General features: G+C 35.3%; 1 protein-coding gene across 2 annotated transcripts in view; it reads left to right on the top strand.

Moving 5' to 3' along the window:
* RHOT1 (ras homolog family member T1) overlaps nt 1–21633 on the top strand; it is a 60298-nt gene that overhangs the window by 20889 nt on the left and 17776 nt on the right. For both annotated transcript variants that reach the window (XM_063109351.1, XM_063109350.1), the window contains exons 7-16: nt 3270–3378; nt 3694–3795; nt 12767–12865; nt 13355–13463; nt 14203–14323; nt 16699–16783; nt 17450–17595; nt 18570–18670; nt 20106–20236; nt 21004–21087. In XM_063109351.1, the coding sequence (XP_062965421.1) occupies nt 3270–3378; nt 3694–3795; nt 12767–12865; nt 13355–13463; nt 14203–14323; nt 16699–16783; nt 17450–17595; nt 18570–18670; nt 20106–20236; nt 21004–21087 (1087 nt within the window). The remainder of the gene's footprint in view (nt 1–3269; nt 3379–3693; nt 3796–12766; nt 12866–13354; nt 13464–14202; nt 14324–16698; nt 16784–17449; nt 17596–18569; nt 18671–20105; nt 20237–21003; nt 21088–21633) is intronic.

Raw genomic sequence — 21633 nt, 5'->3', positions numbered from 1 at the left:
AGTCAATTGATAAGAAACAAATTTAACACAAAGGTTAACATCCTTAATGAAAAAAGAACTCTTAAAAATGAATTAGAAAGATCTAAGAAGAAATTTGGTGAAAGACATGAGCAGATAAGTTACACATCCCATAGAAACACACATAGCTAATAGGTACATTCTAAGATGTTGTTACCTGGGGTAGGAGGGTTGGGCCAAGGCCCTGGGTTGGAGGGGGGCCATCTGAGACCCAGGGGGGCTTCTGGCTTCGTCACAGACCTGTTTACAGTAGGCAGTGGGAGGGACTGAGGCCCACGACCCACTGCCATTTCCTTGAAACTCTTTTTTTTTTTTTAAAGATGACCGGCAAGGGGATCTTAACCCTTGACTTGGTGTTTTCAGCCCCACGCTCTCCCAAGTGAGCGAACCAGCCGTCCCTCTGTAAGGATCCGAACCCGCGGCCTTGGTGTTATCAGCACCACACTCTCCCAAGTGAGCCTACAGGCCGGCCCTCCTTGAAACTCTTAAGATCTCGTTCTAAACAGATGTGGTCATTGACTTTCCATCTTATGTATTTATGGAAGGGAAACTTTGTGATTGGGATGGCATTGTAGGTACTGTGCTTATAGCTCTAATGGCTCCTCTTTATCATGGTTTTAAACTTTGTGGTGACTTACTGACAAGGGAGAAAGGAGAGAATGACCCTCTAGAGCTGTGCTGTCCAGTGCACTAGCCTCTAGTCAGTTGTGGGAAGTTAACTTTAAATTAATTAAAATTAAATAAAACTAGACTGGCTGGTTAGCTCAGTTGACCAGTGCGCAGGGTCACAGGTTCAGATGCCCCATCGGCCAGCCGCCAAAAAAAAAAAAAAAGAAAAGAAAAAATAAATAAAACTAAAAATTCAGTTCATCAGACTCACTTAGCCACATTTCAAGTGCTGAAGAGCCGCATGTAGCTAGTGGTTACAGAAATGAACAGTACAAATGAAGAGCATTATCACCACCATAGAAGGTTGTATGGGGCAGAGCTGTAGAGGATCCAATACCTGCATGCTCCTGACACCTACAGTTCTTGCTGATTGCTTGAGCCATTTCCAGGAGGGACTCTTCAGAGAAGGCAGTTTTGCCAGGATCTGTCAAGCAGCATCTTGGGCCACTGAATTGAAAAATTTTGGCTTTACTATGACGGCTTGCTAAAATGCTGCGGCTAGTTTGGCGGCCCTTTTAGTACCACCTGGAAGTAGCTTTTAATACTTGAAGATCTATTTTATCATTCTCAGGTGTGGCTGTGGTCCACAGTCATGCATGTGCCTATCCCCGGACTTTTATTTTTCCCTCCCAGAATTATGTGAGCATACTTATCTTTCTTGTTATTGACTTTTCCCAAATCTTACACTCCCCAGTACTTTCCATGGGCCTCATACCTTCGGTTTATATTTGCTACCTATATATTCTTCCTTAGGACTTCCTTGGACCATTGTCACAGTGGTTCTTAGTCAGGGATGCCCATCACTATCACCTGAGGCACGTTCAAAAAAATGTAGCTGCCTCAGGCCTACTCTTGGAATTTTAGAATCACTAGGTTTGGAGTAGGGCTTGGACAGGTATATTTTTTTTAGGCTCCATAAATGATTCTGATGCACACCTTTGCTTACAAACCACTACATTTTTGGAAATCCTCCTGGCTCTGTTACCAATTATATTTAGGTTGTACAGTGGATCAGTCCTTTTAAGCATAATGGTCACACCAAGAGTTAGGTAAACTAGATGCTTGCAACTGTTTCTGTTGCAGTCGGGAGTTCTGCAAAATGATTTACTTTCTCTCCAAGCTCTCCTGCAGAATTCACACAAAAAAAGACCTCTTAATCTTCTTTGTCTTAGGAGGTCTACCCATTTTCTGCAGCCAAAAACCTATGTATATTTCTTGATTTCTGCCTTTCCCTCAACCTCTATATCTATCAGCTGCTCCTGTCAGTTGTACTCAAATATGTCTCAAATTTGAGTATTTCCTCACCATATTCACTGCCACTGCTCTAATCCAAGCCACCACATTTAAATAGGCTTATAATAGGTGTTTTCTTAATGAAAAAAATTAAATATATACAAAATTAGAATAGTACAGTATAATAAGTCCCTGTGTACCTGTTATCCAGCTTCAAAAATTATTAACTCATGGCCACTCTTGTTTCATCTATTACCCCTCCCATTGAGATCATTTTGAAGCAAATTGAGATGTAATATCATGCTGTAATTATTTCAATATGTAACTCTGAAAGGTAACAAATCAGGTGTTGTAACACTAAGGTCAAGTGTTCCGATCCCAGTACTTACCAGCCACCCAAAATAAATGAATACATAAATGAATAAATAAAAGATAAATCACTGCATTTAAAAATGTTGATCAGGTTATGTCATTTCTCTACTTATTCAGTGCCTTCCCATTTTACACTTACAATAAAACCCACACTTCTGGGGCCGGCCTGTGGCTCACTTGGGAGGGTGTGGTGCTGATAACACCAAGGCCACGGGTTCGGATCCCTATATAGTGATGGCCGGTTAGCTCACTTGGGAGAGCCTGGTGCTGACAACACCAAGTCAAGGGTTAAGATCCCCTTTCCGGTCATCTTTAAAAAAAAAAAAGAAAAGAAAACCCACACTCCTTGCCACAGTGTATTAAGTCCTTGTGTGTCCGGCCTTTGATCCTCTCTCCAGCCCCATTTCATATCTCTTTCCCATTGCTCAGTACTCTCCAGCCACCCTGGCATTCTCCTATTCTTTGGCCCTGTCAGCATGTTTTTTCAGTTTGGGGCCTTTGCACATGTTGTTCCTTCCCAGCCAGCTCTTCCCTGGCTCTTCACATGACAGATTCCATCTTGTCCTTCACTTCTTGGCTCAAACATCACCTTATCAGTGAGGTTTTTCCCTGATTACTATATATAGTTAGCTCTCTCCCATTACTGTATCCCATATCTCCTTATTTATTTTCTTCATAGCACTTAGTGAACTGGAAATTCATTTTCTGGTTTTCACTATTAGAATAGGCAGATACCTTGCCTGCCTTGTGTCCTTAATATTAGAACAGTATGTGGCTTATAATAGGTACTCAATAAATCTGTGTTGAATAAATGAATGAACCTGCTATCTAGGGGGCTTGTTCCGACTATAGGAGAGAGTTCATGTTGGGGAGATTAAATAAAAGCTTTTTTTAGTTAGAATGAGTTATAATGCAAATTAAAATGTAAGTCTAATGTCTTTTGCCTTCCTTATTATAATATGCCCTGTTTATTTCAGGCTGCCTTTGATATTAGTTGGGAACAAATCTGATCTGGTGGAATATAGTAGTATGGAGACCATCCTTCCTATTATGAATCAGTATACAGAAATAGAAACCTGTGTGGAGGTATGCCTCATCATTTGATTTAGAAATTTATTGTTGTTGAATTTTCAGAAAATTGAAGTTCTGAATAGGAGGGGGGACAATGTGGGATGGAATAAATTTCCTGTTCTTTATGAAGTCATGTAAACCAAATAAAACAGAGAATTTAGAGTTGGCCTCTGAGCTCTTTGTAACATTCACATTGTGCTGTCCACAAAGAAAAATGCATTTTTCAGTTTCTTCAAGGAATCTTACTGTTACCTTACATCGATAGTTTAAAAAATGTATTTGGCTTTCATAAGTGATTTGAGAGTGTAAAATTTTAAACTTTTTTTTCAGTGCTCAGCAAAAAACCTGAAGAACATATCAGAGCTCTTTTATTATGCACAGAAAGCTGTTCTTCATCCTACAGGGCCCCTGTACTGCCCAGAGGAGAAGGAGGTAACCCCTCAGGCTGTGTTTATAGGGGCTGGAATGTGTAGGTAGTAACTCCAGTATGGTAGAGATTTTTGGTAACTCTTAAGTAGTGTTGTAAAGATAAAACTACCAAAATTTAAATTTATTGCTTACTAAATTGTTACATTTTCTAGGTAACTTTCTTCAATGACATTCACATTAAATACTCAGAATATTTTCTAGATCAAGCACTACTTCAGGAAGTGCCATTAAAACAATCAGGAGAATTGGCAACCGTAACAACAAAAAATCCAAAAACTTAGTTAATGATCTATTTGCTTTGCTATTATAAAATCTACAAACTTAAAAACATACACAAACAAAAAACTTGTGTAGTTTTTTGACATGGGTACAACATGTAACACAACTTGAATATTCCCTTTTCTTCTTTTATAGCTAAGAAACACAGTAATTCCTTATTGAAATATCTAAAATTTAAAATATTTTGCTATAAACTTTAGAGAACTGATTAAATTTCTTGACATATAACTCACATACCATAAAATTCACCTCTTTAAAGTGCACAATTCAGTGCATATATATGTATATTTATGAATATACAATTAGTATATTCATAAAGTTATGCAGCCATCCCCACTATCTAATTTTAGAACATTTTATCACCCAAAAGAGAAACTCTGTACCCGTTAGCAGTCACTCTCCGTTCTCCCCTTACCCCAGCTCCTGGCAATCACTAATCTACTTTCTGTCTCTATGGATTTGCCTCTTCTGGACAGTTCACATAAATGGAATCATGCAATGTGTGGCCTTTGTTTCTGGCTTCTTTCACTTAGCATAATTTTTTCAAAGTACATCCATGTTACAGCATGTATCAGTATTTCATTTCTTTTTATGGCCAAATAACATTGCATTGTATGGATATACCACATTTTGTTTATCCCTTCCTCTGTTGATGGATATTTGGGATAGTGTCTATTTTTTGGTCACTATGAATAGACTGCTGTGAACATTCATGTACAAGTTTTTATTTGAACACTTGTTTTCAATTCTTTTGAGTATATATTTAGGAGTGGAATTGCTCAGTCACATAATAATTGAATGTTTAACTTATTGAGTAACCACCATACTGTTTTTCACAGTGACTGGACCATTTTACATTCCCACCAGCAATGTATGAGAGTTACAGTTTCTCCACATCTTTGCTTACATTTGTTATTTTACTTTTTCTTTTCTTTGTCTTTTTTGGTTTATTGTGGCCATCCTAGTAGATGTGATTGGTATCTTATTGTGATTTTGATTTGTGTTTCCCTGTTGGCTAATGACATTGATTACTCTTTATTACGCTTACTATTTATTACTTTTTCAAGTCCTTATCAGCCATCTGTATATCTTCTTTGGAGAAATGTCTATTCACGGTCCTTTCCCCATTTTTTAATTGAATTATTTGTCTCTTTATTATTGAGATACTGTTTTTAAGACAAGAAAAGTTGCAGATTTCTTTCAGGAAAAGTTTATGGTATAGGTGAGTGGTTGGAAAACTGTGACCCATTGTCCGAATTTGGCCTGCTACCTGTTTTTGTACAGCCTGTGAGCTAAGGATACATTTTACATTTTTTTCTTAATGATTGAAAAAAAAAGAATAATATTTTGTGATAAGTGAAAATTAATATGTTCAAATGTTGTCATTTCATACATAAAGTTTTATTGTAACACAGCCATGCTCACTCATTTATGATTGTCTTTGGCTGCTTTTATACTACAAAACTTTCATCAGAGCTTATGTGTGGTGCTCTCATCACTTCTCACTGCTGTTCAGTGCACTACTAATTGCACTGACACAGTTATAACTGAACAGCATTTCAATTACCATGTGTATCACTCTACCATGACATTTTATTTATTGTTGGTGCATACCCATTCTCCCAAAACAAGAAAACAGTGGATTTTTAGATGGCAAGGCAGGTAAATATTCCAAGCCCAAGCTGCATTTCCAGCATCTTATTTTTGGCCTTGATGCAAGTACAAAGAAAATTTTCATATTTCATAATTTATTTAGCTGTGCAGTTGAGTTTCCACCTAACCTTCAATTGGAACTGATTAATCTGCAGTGTGACAACATGCTAAAAGGCAAATATCAAGAAAAGAATCTAATATAATTCTATAAATGCCTTCCAAGCAACAAATGTGCTCCATTAAAATAATTGGTTTGTGGATATGTATCAGTATTGGCAGTATATATTTGTGTAAAAAGACATTTTCAAAGATGAACCACATAAAATCTCATTACAGATCACCACTAACATAAGAACATCTGCAGTTAATTTTCATGGCAGAGAACACTAACTTTGAACCCCAGTTAAGCAAAAATGTTATCCCTCCAAAAAATTTCATTCTTCCATTAATAGACCTTTATAGCAGAATTATACTTAGTTATTATTATTACTATATTTTTAATGTAATCAATAAAAACTTTGTGGAAATTTGATTTCTCTTGCTATAAAAATACTTACATGATATCCCTGATTTTGCCTTTTGGTCCCCAAACCTAAAATACTTGCTATGTGGCCCTTTAGAGAAAAAGTGCTGAACGTTGGTATGAATAATTAATCTGAGTTATTCCTTAGTCTTACCCTGGTTTACTCTTATTCCTGATTTACTGTTTCTTAATTGGGATGATTCTTTCTAAGCTACTTTAACACATTATTTCCCAGACTTGCCTCATCATAGCAGTCATTAGGTATATTTGTTAAAAATGGATTCCATTCTCATTTAATCAGGTGCTGTATATTATGATCAAGGAAATTTGGGAAACAGTCTTATACTATGGGAATTTACCTCTGAGGCCTTTAGCCAAGTGCTACATTAAATCCCTACTATTAGTTTGTTCTCAATTCTTTAATTGCTACTTTGTTCTCAGGCCTATTTTTAGTTCTGCTAATCTGCTAATCCCCCTGTCTCTCCCATAGTCCCACAAGAGTGAAACATTTACCACCATCTGTTATTCATTTCTTAGGTGGACTTGACTGATAGGTAAAATTTTCTTTTCTTTTCTTTTTTAGTTTTGCTGGAGAGTTTTATTAAAAATTATAAGGAACATATCACTTCAATCTTATGCATTACTCCAGAGTAAGAAAAAGCAGGAACATTCATCAATTTGTTTTATGAAACTAGCATAAACTTATAATAAGACCCAAAAAAGTAAAATTGTAGGCTAACCTCACTCAGAAACATAGAGGAAAAATCCTAAATAAAAGAATAACTCCAGCAATATAAAAAGACAGTACATTTTGATTCAGTTTCTTTTATCCTAGAAATTTCAGGTTGATTTGATGTTAAGTTAATTAACATATTTTACCACTTAACAAATTAAAGAGAAATATATGATTATCTCAATAGATGCAGAAAACAAATTTTATAAAATTTGTAATAAAAATTATTAGCACATTAGATAAAAAAAGGGAACTTCTTTAACCTGAAAAGGGGTATCTACAAAAGTCCTATAGAAACTATCATACTTGATGCTGAACTAAAAGCTTTCCCTTTAAGACCAGAAATAAGAGAAAGGGGCCTATATGTCATTGATTCTATTAAAATTATACTGAAGATTATAATTTTTGTGATAAGGTAAATAACATAAAAAATAGAAAGGATGAAGCAAAACTGTTCTTATTTGCAAACTGTATGACTGTCTAGTAGAAAACCCAGAAGGATCTGTAGATAAATCAGAAAAATTAGATTAGACATAGATTTTGTTAGATACAAAAATCAATCTACAAAAAAAATACATTTTTATAAACAAGCAGCAAATAGTTAAAAAAAAATTAAAAATATTTACAATAACATCAGAAAACACAAATAAACTAAGAATAGCATCTGGTGTGCCAGACATTTTCAAAGAGAAGAACACAACTTGACTCAAACACACGGAGAAATATACGGTTTATGTGTAGGAAGATTCAAGGTTTCAAAGATGTCATTTCTCCTCAAATTGATTTGTAAATTCTGATTGGTAAAAATTCTGATTAAAAATTCAACTTTTTTTCCCTGTGGAATTTGTCAAATTGAATTTTTAAATTATATGGAAGAGCAAAGGTCAAGAATGCCCAAGATGCTCCTGAAGAAAAGAATAAGGTGAAGGGATTTGCCCTACCAAGTTTTAGAATTTTAGAAAAGTTATAGCAATTCAGAAAGTATTGTATTGGCACAACATTGGGCAAATAGATCACTGATACAGAATAGAGAGCTTAGAAAGAGAATAACACATATACAGAAACTTGATTTGTGATGAAACTTATATGAGGAGTCTTCAAAATTTACGGAAAGGTTTGTATTATCTTTTTTTTTTTTGGCCACAGAACAAGTCTTAATACATTTAAAAAGACTAAGATCATAGAAAATGTGTTTTCTGACCACAACAACAGAAGGAAATTTAAAAAACTCACAAATGTGTGGAAATTAAACAACACTCTCCTAAATAAACAATGGATAAAAAGAAAAATCATGGGGAAATTAGAAAGTACTTTCAGATAGAGATCGAAGTGCAACATATCAAAATTTACAGGGTGCAGGGCATTGCTTAGAGGAAAATTTATACCTTTAAACACCTATATTAAAAATAAGAAAAATCTCAAATCAGTAATATAAACTTCTACCTTAAAAAAATAGAAAAAGTAGAGCAAGCTAAACCAAAAGCAGATATAAATAGGAAATAACAAAGATTACAACAGAAATATATGAAATAGAGAACTAAAAAGCAATAGAGAAAATCAAAACTAAAAGTAGATTCTTTAAAAAGATCGACAAAATTTGCAAACCTTTATCTAGACTGACCAAGGAAAAGAGAGAAGACCAAAATCACTAAAATCAGAAATAAAACAGGGCCATTATTACATTGTCACTATGGTTTTTTGTAGTGATAAGATTTAGTTCTCTTTCCCATTTGCATTTTTAAAAAAATTTTTATTAGCATATTCATTATTAAAAATCATACTTATTCTTTATGCCCCTTATCCAATCTCTCCCCTTCCCCCTCCCCCCTCTAGTAATCATAGATTTGTTCTCTCCTTCTGATAGATTAACTTACTCTGTTGATTTGTTGCTTAGATGGTCTGTCCAGTACTGAAAGAGGTGTGTTCAGGTCCCCCACTATTATTGTATAGCAGATGCTGCTTCTGTTACTCTGGAGTGCGCTTTGTGGAGAGAGAGGACCTCTTCTTTTTTTTTTTTTTTTTTTGGTTTCCACTGATGACTCTCCTTGTGTCAATACAGTAGAGTGTCTGGCATGCCATCTGCATGGTGGCTGTGACTACTGCTATAGTGACCAGCCGATTTTGCGGCAGCTGTGGCAATTGCAATTGCTATGGTGGGCTGCCCTGTGGAAATGGTGTTTTTGGTGTGCTCTTTACCTGGTCGTGGTTGGGTTTGGCTTCCTCTGGCTCTTGCCTCAGGACCACAGTGAGACCCTGGGGTGGTGGTGGCATTCCTGGTTGCAGCTGGGATTGGCTTCTCCTGGCTTCATAACTCAGGACCCCAGAGGGGCCCCAGGTTGTCGGCAGCAGTGTGGCTGGTTGCAACTGGGCTTAGCTTGCGCCAGTTCCATTCCTCAGGACCTGGCTGATGAAGGTAATCTAATGTGTAGCTCATTTGCATTTTTGTTCTACCAGTGGGTTTTGTTCTTTCTTGTGTGTTCATGGTAGTGATTATTGTTTTTCACATTCCAGATGCAGGACTTCCTTGAGGATTTCTTGTACGGCTGGTTGTATGGTGGTGAACTCCTGCAGTTTTTGTATGTCTAGAAAAGACACTATTTCTCCTTCATATCTGAAGGATAGCATTGCTGGGTATAGTATTCTTGGCTGGCAAATTTTTTTCTTTTAGTATTTTGATATATCCTCCCATTTTCTTCTGGCCTGTAGAGTTTCTGTTGAGAAGTCTGTTGTTAGTCTGATAGGGGCCTCCTTATAGGTGACAACACTTTTCTCTTCTTTTAAGATTCTTTCTTCATCTTTGAGCTTTCAGTATAATGTGTCTTGGAGAGGATCTTTTTGAGTTGGATCTATTTGGGAATCTTTGAGCCTCCTGGATATGAAGGTCCATGTCTCTCCCTATACCTGGGAAGTTTTCCATTATTAATTCATTGAATAGGTTTTCCATACCTTTTCCTTTCTCTTTCCCTTCTGGAACACCCATGATTTGAATGTTTGTGCACTTAAGGTTGTCTGCAAGTTCTCTTAGATTTTCTTCATTTTTAAAAATTCTTTTTTCCCTTTTTTGTCTGCCTGGGTTATTTTGAAAAGACTATCTTCAAGATCAGAAATTCTTCCTTCTGCTTGTTTTAGCCTAATGCTTAAGCTATTGGATGTGTTTTTTATTTCATTGGGTGAATCTTTCGATTCCATGAGTTCTGCTGCATTCTTTTTTAAGGTATTAATCTCTTCGTAAATTTCCTCTTTCATATCCTGGATTTTTTTCTCATTTCATTATGTTGTCTAATTGAGTCTTCTCATATCTTAGTGAGTTTCCTTAAGATTGTTGCTCGGATTTCCTTTTCAGTCATTTCAAGGGTTTCTTGCTCTATAGGGTCTAGTGTTTGAGAATTACTGTATTCTTTTGGTGGTGTCATTTTCCTGGGTTTTTGTATTCCTAGTATCTCTACATTGATGTCTGGTCATCTGGTAGAGCAGTTGCTTCTTCTGTTACTCTGGAGTGGGCTTTGAGGAGAGAAACATCCTTTTCTTTTTCTGGTCTCTGCTGGTGACTTGTGTCAATGCATTCAAGTGTCTGGTGAGCTGCCTGCACGATGGCTGTGGCTACTGCTGCAGCATCGAGCTGATTTTGCAGCACCTGTGGCTGTGGTGGAAGTGGTGTTTTTGGTGTGCTCCCTGGCCTGCTTCTGGGCAGAAGAGACCACCCTCAGCTCTTGCCTAGGACCCTGAGCATTGCTTTCTTGCCTGCTTCTTGGCAGAGGGGGCTGCCCTCAGCTTCTGCCTAGGACCCTGGGTGTTGCTCTCTTCAGCAAAATTTTCAGCTTTTAGAATATACCTTGTTTTACACAAGTACAAACTTTAAGTGTAAGCTAATACCAGAATCTTTTGTTTAAATAACAATAAGTTTTTAACATAGATTTGAGGTAGAATCATCAAAAAGATAGTAGTCAGAATTAAAGCCTGAGCTGTAAATATGTTTCCACTGATGATTAACTCTGTACTGTCCCATGGTGGTCTCAGTTTATCTAAAACTGAAAAAGATGTAACTATTATGTAATTATAACATTTACTGTGTGAGGGTTTAGATTAGTCATATACAAAATGTTTTTGATTTATTACTGTAAACATTTTTTACAGCTTTATTGAGGTATAATTTTTCATACTTTTTAGTTGTAATTTTTTGGTGTTAAATATTAAGGTGATTAGTATTTAAATATCACATTGAGCCAGCACCTTAGAGCACTTTACCTTCTGATGCATTTTAAGCTTTAATGAAAAATGCATCACTTTATTTTTCTTCAAATTACTTTTCTAAAAAATGTAATCTTTTATTATCTGAGGAAAAATCACATACAAAATATAAAGTTATTTTTAGGTTCTGTTTTAGATATTATTCTAGCTATTGCTACTTTTGGAAACTTTCAGATTATTATATAATGGATTTTTTTTTTAAAGGAGATTAAATAAAATATAACAATGTAATCTTTATTTATTAGTCTTGAATGTCTAATAATAGGATCACATTTATAGAAGCAATATCTTACTTTCCTTACTTAAAAAAATAAATCACCCATGATTGTAGATGTTACAGGTTATGGTACATTTAGTACTATTTTACACAGGAAGCCCTCTCCAATGCTCTCTAAATGTTTGACTTCTTTTTTTCACCACTTTCTAATTTCTTTATATCTTATATTTTATCTTTCTTTCACTATATCAAGTTCCTCTCCCAGAGACTCCATTTAAAACAAAAAAAGAAGGGGTTAACTATGTATGTTTGGAAGATAACTGTTTCCTTTCCTGTTTTTTAAAGAATTTCTTTTCTGCATTTAAGTTTGATAGTATCAAAGCTGTCATCATTACCACTTTGCTCTGTAAGGCCATGTGACTGAAGTTATAAGTTAATAAATATGCATTTCCTCACCTTGCCATCTCTTTTCTCTGATTCAGATAGGTCCATAAGAGATGTACCTTCAAACTTCCAAAGTTCAAAGATCTTCCTGAAAGTTTTATTCTCAAAATTGTTGACAGTGATTACCCTATAGTAATTATATAAATTAGAAATATGTGGGCCTTTTTAAAAAAAATAATCAAACATTTATTCTATTCATTGTAAATCCTGAAACAAAAATGAAAGAGTCAAAATACATTTCCAGCAGCATTACTTATAAAAGTCTTACAGAGTCACAAAAGACAAGTTTCTTTTTAAAAATGTAAATAATTCTTACCTCATAATAGGAAGTTAGGAAAAGTCTTTTACACTTATTATTCAGTGATGTTTTGCCACCTGTTTATGAATAAGCACATTTTATATCCCAGCTTTAACATACACACACAAGGGACAGATTAAAACATTGAATCCCATTCTGCTACCAGAAGGATGATGGTTAGAAATCAGAAGTTGGGGGGGAAATAAAGCCCTTAGTAACTAAGTTTTATAAGTCAGCTTAAATTCTTTATGGAATAAGGGAGGACATAAATAAATAAATAGTTCTGTTATGTGACTGGAAGAATGAGTCTTTCCTAAATATGAACTTCTCTTTTGCCCATCGTTAGAGGATTGGTGGTCATGAGAGGAGAGTTTGACCATTTCATATATCAGTCCAAGTAAATATTGCCTCATTTACTTAAAGAGACTGAGTATAAAAGTAAATGGCTTTGCTTTAGTTCATTTTTCCTGATGGTTATTTTTTATGTTATTTGAAATCAGTTAGAATTATTCCCAGTATTGCTCGTGAAAATTATATTTTAAAATCTTATTTTAATTGTTTTTTCTCAATGATTTATAGATGAAACCAGCCTGTATAAAAGCACTTACTCGTATATTTAAAATATCTGATCAAGATAATGATGGTACTCTCAATGATGCTGAACTCAACTTCTTTCAGGTAGCTGGCTGTCTTTTATTTTAGACATTTGCATACTGTTTCTTTACTGATATAAGCTATAAAAAATTATTAGCTTAAACAACATTATCTTTCACATCAAGGTATTTAAGCCTTTACTTAGAGTATAAAACTCTCTTATGCTTAGGAAATGAGAGGACTCTGATAGTTTCATTTCATGGTATACAGTGGGCATATTAAGGATGACTCGAAGTCCGAACTCTGAATTATTTTGCTTTCTTGGTTTTGTCTATCATAGCTGCACAAACAGCCCTGTGTTTTTGAAACAGAATGAGGGGAATTGGGAAAGTTTCTTGTCCTCTAAATATGACACATTTTACTTAGTAAAAAGTGGAGACTATCCTAATTTAGAATTTGTTTCTTTTGGTTACAACTTTTTAATTTAATGTTGCTTTGTGGATTATTGTTTTATATTATTGGTGGTTTTAAAGCTGATTTGTTTTTAAATTGTTTTTATAATTTTTTTGCTAGAGAATTTGTTTCAACACTCCATTAGCTCCTCAAGCTCTGGAAGATGTCAAGAACGTAGTCAGAAAACATATAAGTGATGGCGTAGCTGACAGTGGATTGACACTGAAAGGTGGGTGAATGGTGTTTTTCTTCCTTTTGAACTTAATATTTTCAAAATTTGGCAGAAGATGATGAAAAAGAAGTCTTTATAGCATTATTTGTATTTTAAGGAAATGTTAGTATGCCTAAAATCTGACTTGGATATTTAGGAGTTGGAGGCAACAGGCCATTGTTGGGGATTATCATCCTTACTGTCAGTATAAGTTAGGGATAGGGAAATTGGTTGGATCTCAGAGACATAGAGGTCAGTCTGAGGGAAAGAGATATCGGGAAAAACAAATATATCTTAAAATTTTTCCTACTTATAAACTGCCTTTAAATAGAAGTTATTTTTAGGGAATTTTGTCTGTGAATCAAATTTACCAAATATAAAATGTTCCCTGTAGAATATACTATAGAGCCACAGTAAAATAAGAAGTGAAATCGAAGGCCAGAATTTTCCATTATAGAAATGAGCTCAAGGATCTCTAAAACAGTTTCATTTGTGTCTATCATGTAACTTTGTGAACCGAGTGTATTCCCTGGGATATAATTTTGGCACTTGCATCCAGTGCTCTCTCTTGCTGAGCTGGGCCTACTCGTAGTGAAATGATTCCAAAATCAGATCTGTTTCATTGAGACACTTGCAAAAACCAGTATACATATGTTCACGAATCTAACTCTTGTCATTATGTGTTATATGCTTTTCTCCAATGTGACTCTGTACCCTTCTCCACATCAACTGTATTTACTAATTTACTTTATTTCAGGTTTTCTCTTTTTACACACACTTTTTATCCAGAGAGGGAGACATGAGACTACTTGGACTGTGCTTCGACGATTTGGTTACGATGATGATCTGGATTTGACACCTGAATATTTATTTCCCCTGTATGTACCTTTGGTTTTCTAATTGATTTCACTTACAAAGTATTTCTGTTTTGTTTGGTTTTGGTAGCTGGCCGGTATGGGATCCGAAGCCAAGTATTTTTAAGTTTTATTTAGCACGTAGGTAGGTAGGCTTCAAGCTACTCAGAAATAATTTAGAATTATAGCAGGGGTTTATAGCAGGCTTTCTCAGTGTCAGCACTGTTGACATTTTGGACTAGATAATTTGTTGTGGAGCCTGCCCTGTGCATTATAGGATGTTTAGCACATCCTTAGATGCTGCTAACACCTCCGTTTCCAGTTGTGACAACCAAAACTATCTCCAAAATTGCCAAATGTTCACTAAGAAGTAAAATCATCCCCATTTGAGAGCCACTGATTTATATCATAGCTCAGACTTTTCTTTTCATGGAGAATACAAGTATCTTTTTAAAATTCATTTTACTGAGGAAGGAGAAAAAAGATGCTAGAAAAACTTGTCTTTGGAGTCAAGAGGTCAGAAATATGTTGATTAGCATTTTCCTATCCTTTAATCAGTTCTTCACCTCCCTCAGTTTTATAGCCTGTTCTTAGCTCAGGATAAAATAAGTATTTTTCCTAAATAATTGGTCTATTTGTAGTTATTTTCCTTTGCTAATACTATGTTTATGTTCTGCTTGTTTAAAAATAGACTCAGGGCTGGCTGATTAGCTCAGTTGGCTAGAGCACAGCCTTGTAACACCAAGGTCATGGTTCAGATCCCCATACCAGCCAGCTGCCAAAAAAAAAAAAAAAAAAAAATGGCCCCAGTGGTCTCCCCAAACAGGAGACTGCCTTGCCACAGGATGCCTCTTCTGTACCCCAGGGAAACAAGCTTTTCAGGAGTGGTGACTTCTCAAGATCCGACCTGGGACTCTGGCCTTTCTTCTTCATTTTTTCAGTGGCATGTCACCTTCATGGTGTCTTTTTCTATTTTAGCATAGCACCTAGACTTATCTATGAAACAGTTCAGAAAGGCTTTGTTGTTTTTCCCTTCCCCATCACTGAGGAAGCAAAGATCTTTCTGATTAGCTTCCTGGTCCATTACTCAGTTCTAAGTTGAAACTTCCCCTGTTTAAGTTACTAAATGTTGGCTCTAGTTAATTTCTCAGATTTTTTTTCAATAAATATTTACCAAATGAATGGATTTCTCCTGGGACCCTTTCATCAAGTTTTCTTTTCTGTGCCATTTGTGTGGGTAGATAAATTCTACAGGAAGTTGCTTATTGCTTTCTTAAGTGTGAGAGTTAGGAAACTCCATCTCTTAAAGCTTTGTGACTTATACTGATCATCTCTTTGAGTTTATTTATTCCCTCTGCCTTTAATTTTCCACAAAATAGCCCCCTAGCGCTACCACTTGAGTCTCTCTAGCCTTGTTATTAAACTCACTGCCTCTGTCCTTCGCATTGCTTATAGATTAGTAGATATATAAATACAAATTTGGCCTTGTCACCTCCCTTCAACTCCTCCCTTCAAGACACAGGATAAAGCCCAAGCTTCTTAACATGGTATATGAGGTCATTCATGATTTGCTGTGCTTATGCTCACCCCCTGCCTTCATTCTAGAAGTAAACACCAAACTATTTATAGTTCACCAGACATATGTTGCTTCCTACCGGCTTTTGCCCACGCTATTTTCACTCTCTCCCTCCCTCTCCCCCAACCTAATTAATGCCTCTTATCTTTTAAGTCTCATTTCAGGGGACAGTGTCTCCCAGCAGTATTGACACCTTCCCACCCCCAGGCAGGAGATGTTCCCTTTCATGTGGGCTCCCCTGCATCCTTAGCTTACCCATACTTGGCACTTGCCTCATTCTGTTGAGATCTGTTTGTGGTCCACCTCCCACTTGAATTGGTTCTTTAGAAGTAGGGAGCCTGTCTTGTTTTTATCTCCCTAGTACCTAGCTCAGTGTGTTTGATTAATGTTTATTGAACTGAATTTAGGGTGGGTCAGAAAGTTCAAATCAGGTAAAAATAACATCTCTTCATATCATTTTCAACTCATTATAATATTAGCATTAATATAAAACTCATAATTATGACTTAAAATTTGTTTATAGGAAGAGCAAACCCATTACAGTTTAATCAGTTTTATTTGTAAAATTTTTATTTCAACCTGCCCTTCTGATATTTAAGGAGCCTTTGTATGTCACTTTGGAATGAGTATTATTGTGACTCTTCTGAGGAGTGCCATAACCACTCCAGAGATTTTTCCCTGGGAAAGTCTAACTGATGCCATTGAAGATATTTTTGTAAGTGGTGTCATCCCACAAAAAGACTTGTTGCAATTTTACATTCATTTCTTAAATTTTAATGTTTGATTAATGGTTAGTTTTACTATTAAATTTTTTCATCGACAGGCTAAAAATACCTCCTGATTGCACTACTGAATTAAATCATCATGCATATTTGTTTCTCCAAAGCACCTTTGACAAGCATGATTTGGTAAGCTTTTCACCACAGTTTTCTATGATATATGGTAAAATATTTTTCTGTGAATGATTTAACTCTGTTCTCTTAGTTATGGGTTATGGGATGCTTTTTTGTGCATGTGGCTTGCCGTATGGGGATTCAAATGCTTGACCTTGGTGTTACAAGATTGTGCTCTAAACAACTGAGCTAACCAGCCAGCCTCAGCTATGGGATGCTTATGTCACTTAGCCAAAAATTCACTCTGTTATACTAGCAAAAATATTTTCTGCTACTTACTTTTATTGTTTTCTCAAGATGAAAAAGTCTCGTTTCTGATAGACTCTTTCATAGGTTCTAATATACATGTAAGAAATTTTCTAGATAATATGTAAATTTCTTGTCATTTGTTAATTATTTTTATTTTTATTTTTTTGAAAAGATGACTGGTAAGGGGATTTTAACCCTTGACTTGGTGTTATCAGCACCATGCTCTCCCAAGTGAGCTAACCTGCCATCCCTATATAGGATCCAAGCCCTGTGGCCTTGGTGTTATCAGCACCACACTCTCCCGAGTGAGCCACAGGCCAACCCGTTAATTAGTTTTAGAAGCATAGCTTTACTAGACTAGGGGGCTTGTGTGTTTGGGAATTATTCTCTTAGATATCTGAACATTATATATACTTCCTTGTGTATTTTCAGGATAGAGACTGTGCTTTGTCACCTGATGAGCTTAAAGATTTATTTAAAGTTTTCCCTTACATACCCTGGGGGCCAGATGTGAATAACACAGTCTGTACGAATGACAGAGGCTGGATAACCTACCAGGGATTCCTTTCCCAGTGGACGTGAGTATAGAGCTCACTTCTTTCCTCTATAGTTTCTACTAGTTTTGCAAGCTTGTTAGATCTTATGAAATGCTTCAACCATAGCTGCCTCTAGGCAGGATTTATAGTGCTGCTATTTCTAAGATGAACTATAGATTTTCTATACATTTATCAGAAAGGGATTGTTTTCTTTTGGATGATGCACAGGGAAACAGTAATAAGTCATATCAAAACTGAACTAAATTTTAGTACTTCTTTGATTAAGGGAATTGGAAATGTCTTTGCAATCACACAATCCTTACTCCTTCAGAATATGGGAAGAAACATTTTACTTGGCTGTGAAGACTTATTTTGCGTTTTTTTATTATTTGTTTTTAATGAACTCTTAGTAAGACAGTGAGGATTTGTCTACAACCTACTTATAGTATGGTTGACACTGTGACTAGGGTATTAAGGGAATCATCTGGTCTTACATGATGACATAATTGCTTTAGCCTTGGTGAGACTAACTTTCTCAACATTGGGATATTTTCTTTTTTCAGATACAGTATGTAAGAAAGGCTAATTAGTTATAGGTGCCTTTCAGTTATTTTTGAGCCTTTGTCAAACCTTTTCAGATTTGTTTAATTATCATTAAGTCCTCAACAAGCCAATATTTGCAGTTGTATGCTGCATATTAACTTGGGGAGCAGGTAATAAAAAATATCCCTACTCTAGATTGTTATCAGTTTCTCACTGCTCTTTCATGTGGCCTTGCTTTCTCTGGGCAAGTGGAGTAGATAGAGGAATTTGACCCCATCTTGCATTCTCCTTCCTTTGTTCTTAGCCTTAACAATGGTAGTGTATGAAAAACCATAGTTGGGCACATAGAAAATTAAAACAATTTGACAAAAATTATCTGGGCGTGGTGGATAAAATTTTTTGAATGGGTAAAATTTTTTTCTATAAATGTTCATTTAGGAACTTTTCACATTTTAAACTCTTCCCTTTCCTAGGCTTACAACCTATTTAGATGTACAGAGGTGCCTGGAGTATTTGGGCTATCTAGGCTATTCAATATTGACTGAACAGGAGTCTCAAGCTTCAGCCATTACGGGCAAGTATCTGGATACTGTTTAGCTCATGATTAAAAACATTTTTTAAGACTCTCGGTTTCAAACGTAACAAATAGTAAAAATAAACTCATCTTTGTTAGTCTTCCATGTCTATACTTTATTAGTTTTCCTCATGATTTTGTAATTTCTTTTGAATTGAGATGCTTGATTTTATTGTACATCAAAAGAGAAAGAGTAGCGATTTTGCTTCTAGTCTACTTCCTGGTGGTATTCCACTGATGAAAATGAGGGAGAGCTATGGGCATTAAAGGATTTACCAGTCTATCTTGCATTTTAATTTTCTTTAAACACTAGAAACAATGCCTATTAACACATGATCTTGATCTTGAACTAACTGTACATCTCTCAGATTTTTCCATATTAACAAATGTTTCACAGATCTTGTAATGTAAACCAGGCATTTTTGCCAAGGAATGTGCTCCACTTAAAGAAAACCCATAGATATGGAATGACAAAGGAACTGATCATTTCAAGAATTTCTTATATCCCAATTGTTGAAAAATCTGTTGTATCTTACCAAAAACCCTAGCACAAGAAGACAGCTTTTCTTAAATTGACAGAGCAAGTACCCTTTAAAGTACTTAACCAATTAGACAGTATTAATTTCAGCAGCAGAGAGTAAGAAATTAATTGCTAGCCAGCCGTGAGGTTCTTTCACTCAACGTATTGTGGACATCTTTCTATATCACTATGTACACCTTTATATATCTTTAATGTTAAATAATGTCTCATTATGTGGTTGTTCTATAACATTCTTGTCATAATTATTGCGTATTTTTATCATTTTCAGTTTTTTGCTACTATTGAAGTGCCTCTAGTGAGGTATGTCATAGTTGAAACTTTGGGTACAGGTTAAGGACGTCTCTTTACCTCAGGAAGAGATGCCTCATTGTTCTGATGATACAGCATTGTTTTCTAACCTGCCTCATTTTACAGAGTTACATTTGAAAGGCCAGTTAACCCCAGAATGCATATTGCTTTCCCATATATAGATCCAGCTCCAAAAAAGTGCATATGTGAAATAGCAACTTTTAGTTCATGATTTATGACTATAATTTATCACAGAAAATATTAGATGGGATACAGTGTTGGCAGCATTCATTGTAATTTTCATTCCCTTGTGGGAAATCATTTTCCTTATGAAAATATACTATTTATTTTATTATGAAATAAATATTTGGGTACTAGAAATTCACTTTACAGTCAACTTTCAGAAATTCATCTTTACCACTAAGTGAGGTCCCTCTGCATTACAATTAGTACTTTATTCACATACAGCTTGACTATTGCAGTATGTGTTTATAAATCAAACACTTCATAAAAGTGATAAACAGTATCCTATTTTGCAGCAGGTGTGATGGAGGCTCAGTCACTCTAAGTGGTACATATTTGTGTTTTGTTTTTTTTTCTTTTTAGTAACAAGAGATAAAAAGATAGACCTACAGAAAAAACAGACTCAAAGAAATGTGTTCAGATGTAATGTAATTGGAATGAAGAACTGTGGGAAAAGTGGAGTTCTTCAGGCTCTTCTTGGAAGAAACTTAGCGGTGAGAGTTCTTGGAAAATAGAACTTTATACACAAATTTTTATAGTCATGAGTTTACATAATTTTTTTCATAGCCATTAACTGTTTTAGATGATTACTAGAACTCAGTGGCCTACATGTATTAGTAAAGTACAACCTAAATGTAACTATACTCCTGTTGAACTGTCTTTATCTTTGTTTCATTGGTATCATTTTTTAAACCAATGCTTAGATGAGGATTAAATGCCTACACAGGTGAAAGCCCCTAACACAGTCCTTGGCATGAAGTAAATGCATAGTAAGTATTTCAAATTGAGTACTGATACCTAGTTCTGACTACTCCCTTGAGTAAGAAGACTGACCTGTTTCCAAATGAGTCTAATATCATACCAAATTATAGTATAGTATAGTGAGAATTGCCAGCAGGTGGCTCTAAAGTATACGCAGGTACTCCAAAAAGTTTATGGAAAAAAAGAATTAAAAGATAGTACAAATCTTTCCATGAACTTTTTAAAGTACCCTCCTACTTTCAGTAATATAGTTTATTTCCTTTTGGGCTACTTTCACTTTATGCAGAACAAATGCATCTTTTGTCTGAGACCTTAAGAACTGAGAAGCATAAAATCAATACCCTCTTTGTACTGATAAATAGTACATAGTGTAGGGAAGAATGCCTTTTTATTTGTAACACACCCACACATACATACAGAGAGGGTGTGTGTGTGTTGATGAAAACTAGTTACTGTAATTTCTTACTGTAAATATTGAGATTTTCGGTTCTGTTTTCAGAGGCAGAAAAAAATTCGTGATGACCATAAATCCTACTATGCTATTAATACTGTTTATGTATACGGACAAGAGAAATACTTATTGGTAAGAAATTCCGTGGCATACCAAGATTATTAACTCCTGGGTGCATTCTGAAGCGACTCTTTGAAAACAAATTGGTTTTAATTTAATGGCTGTATGTAGAACTTATGTGCAATTTTTTTTTCACCTGGTTTATTCATTGGGATTTTAATTCCTTTGTGTGATGATTTCATGGATATAGATATAAGTAGAAAACTACATCTATTTGTGCACTTAATTGTATGTTAGTGAGACCACAGTAAAAAAGTAGAAAAAAAAATTACCCTTTTTACTCTTTTTCCACTTCTGTTTAAAAAAATGATTTCCTCTATGATTGACTAGAAATTAATATGAAAGCAGTGCTGGTGCTTGGTAGTTTATGTATAATCTGAATCAAGTTTATCTATTTAGCAGGGAGAAGTATATTTAACAAATGTGTAAACCAGAAAAATCTATGAAGGAAGTGAAGAGATACTATGAAATACAGTTGAAAGAGGTTATATGCTCTCCTTGGATCCAGTCATATTTCAGTTTCATCCCTGGTCTACCATTGATTAGTTGTGTGACCTA

Source organism: Cynocephalus volans, chromosome 10, assembly GCF_027409185.1.
Source record: "Cynocephalus volans isolate mCynVol1 chromosome 10, mCynVol1.pri, whole genome shotgun sequence".
Lineage (NCBI taxonomy): Eukaryota > Metazoa > Chordata > Mammalia > Dermoptera > Cynocephalidae > Cynocephalus > Cynocephalus volans.
This window is presented reverse-complemented; position numbering and strand designations above follow the sequence as displayed.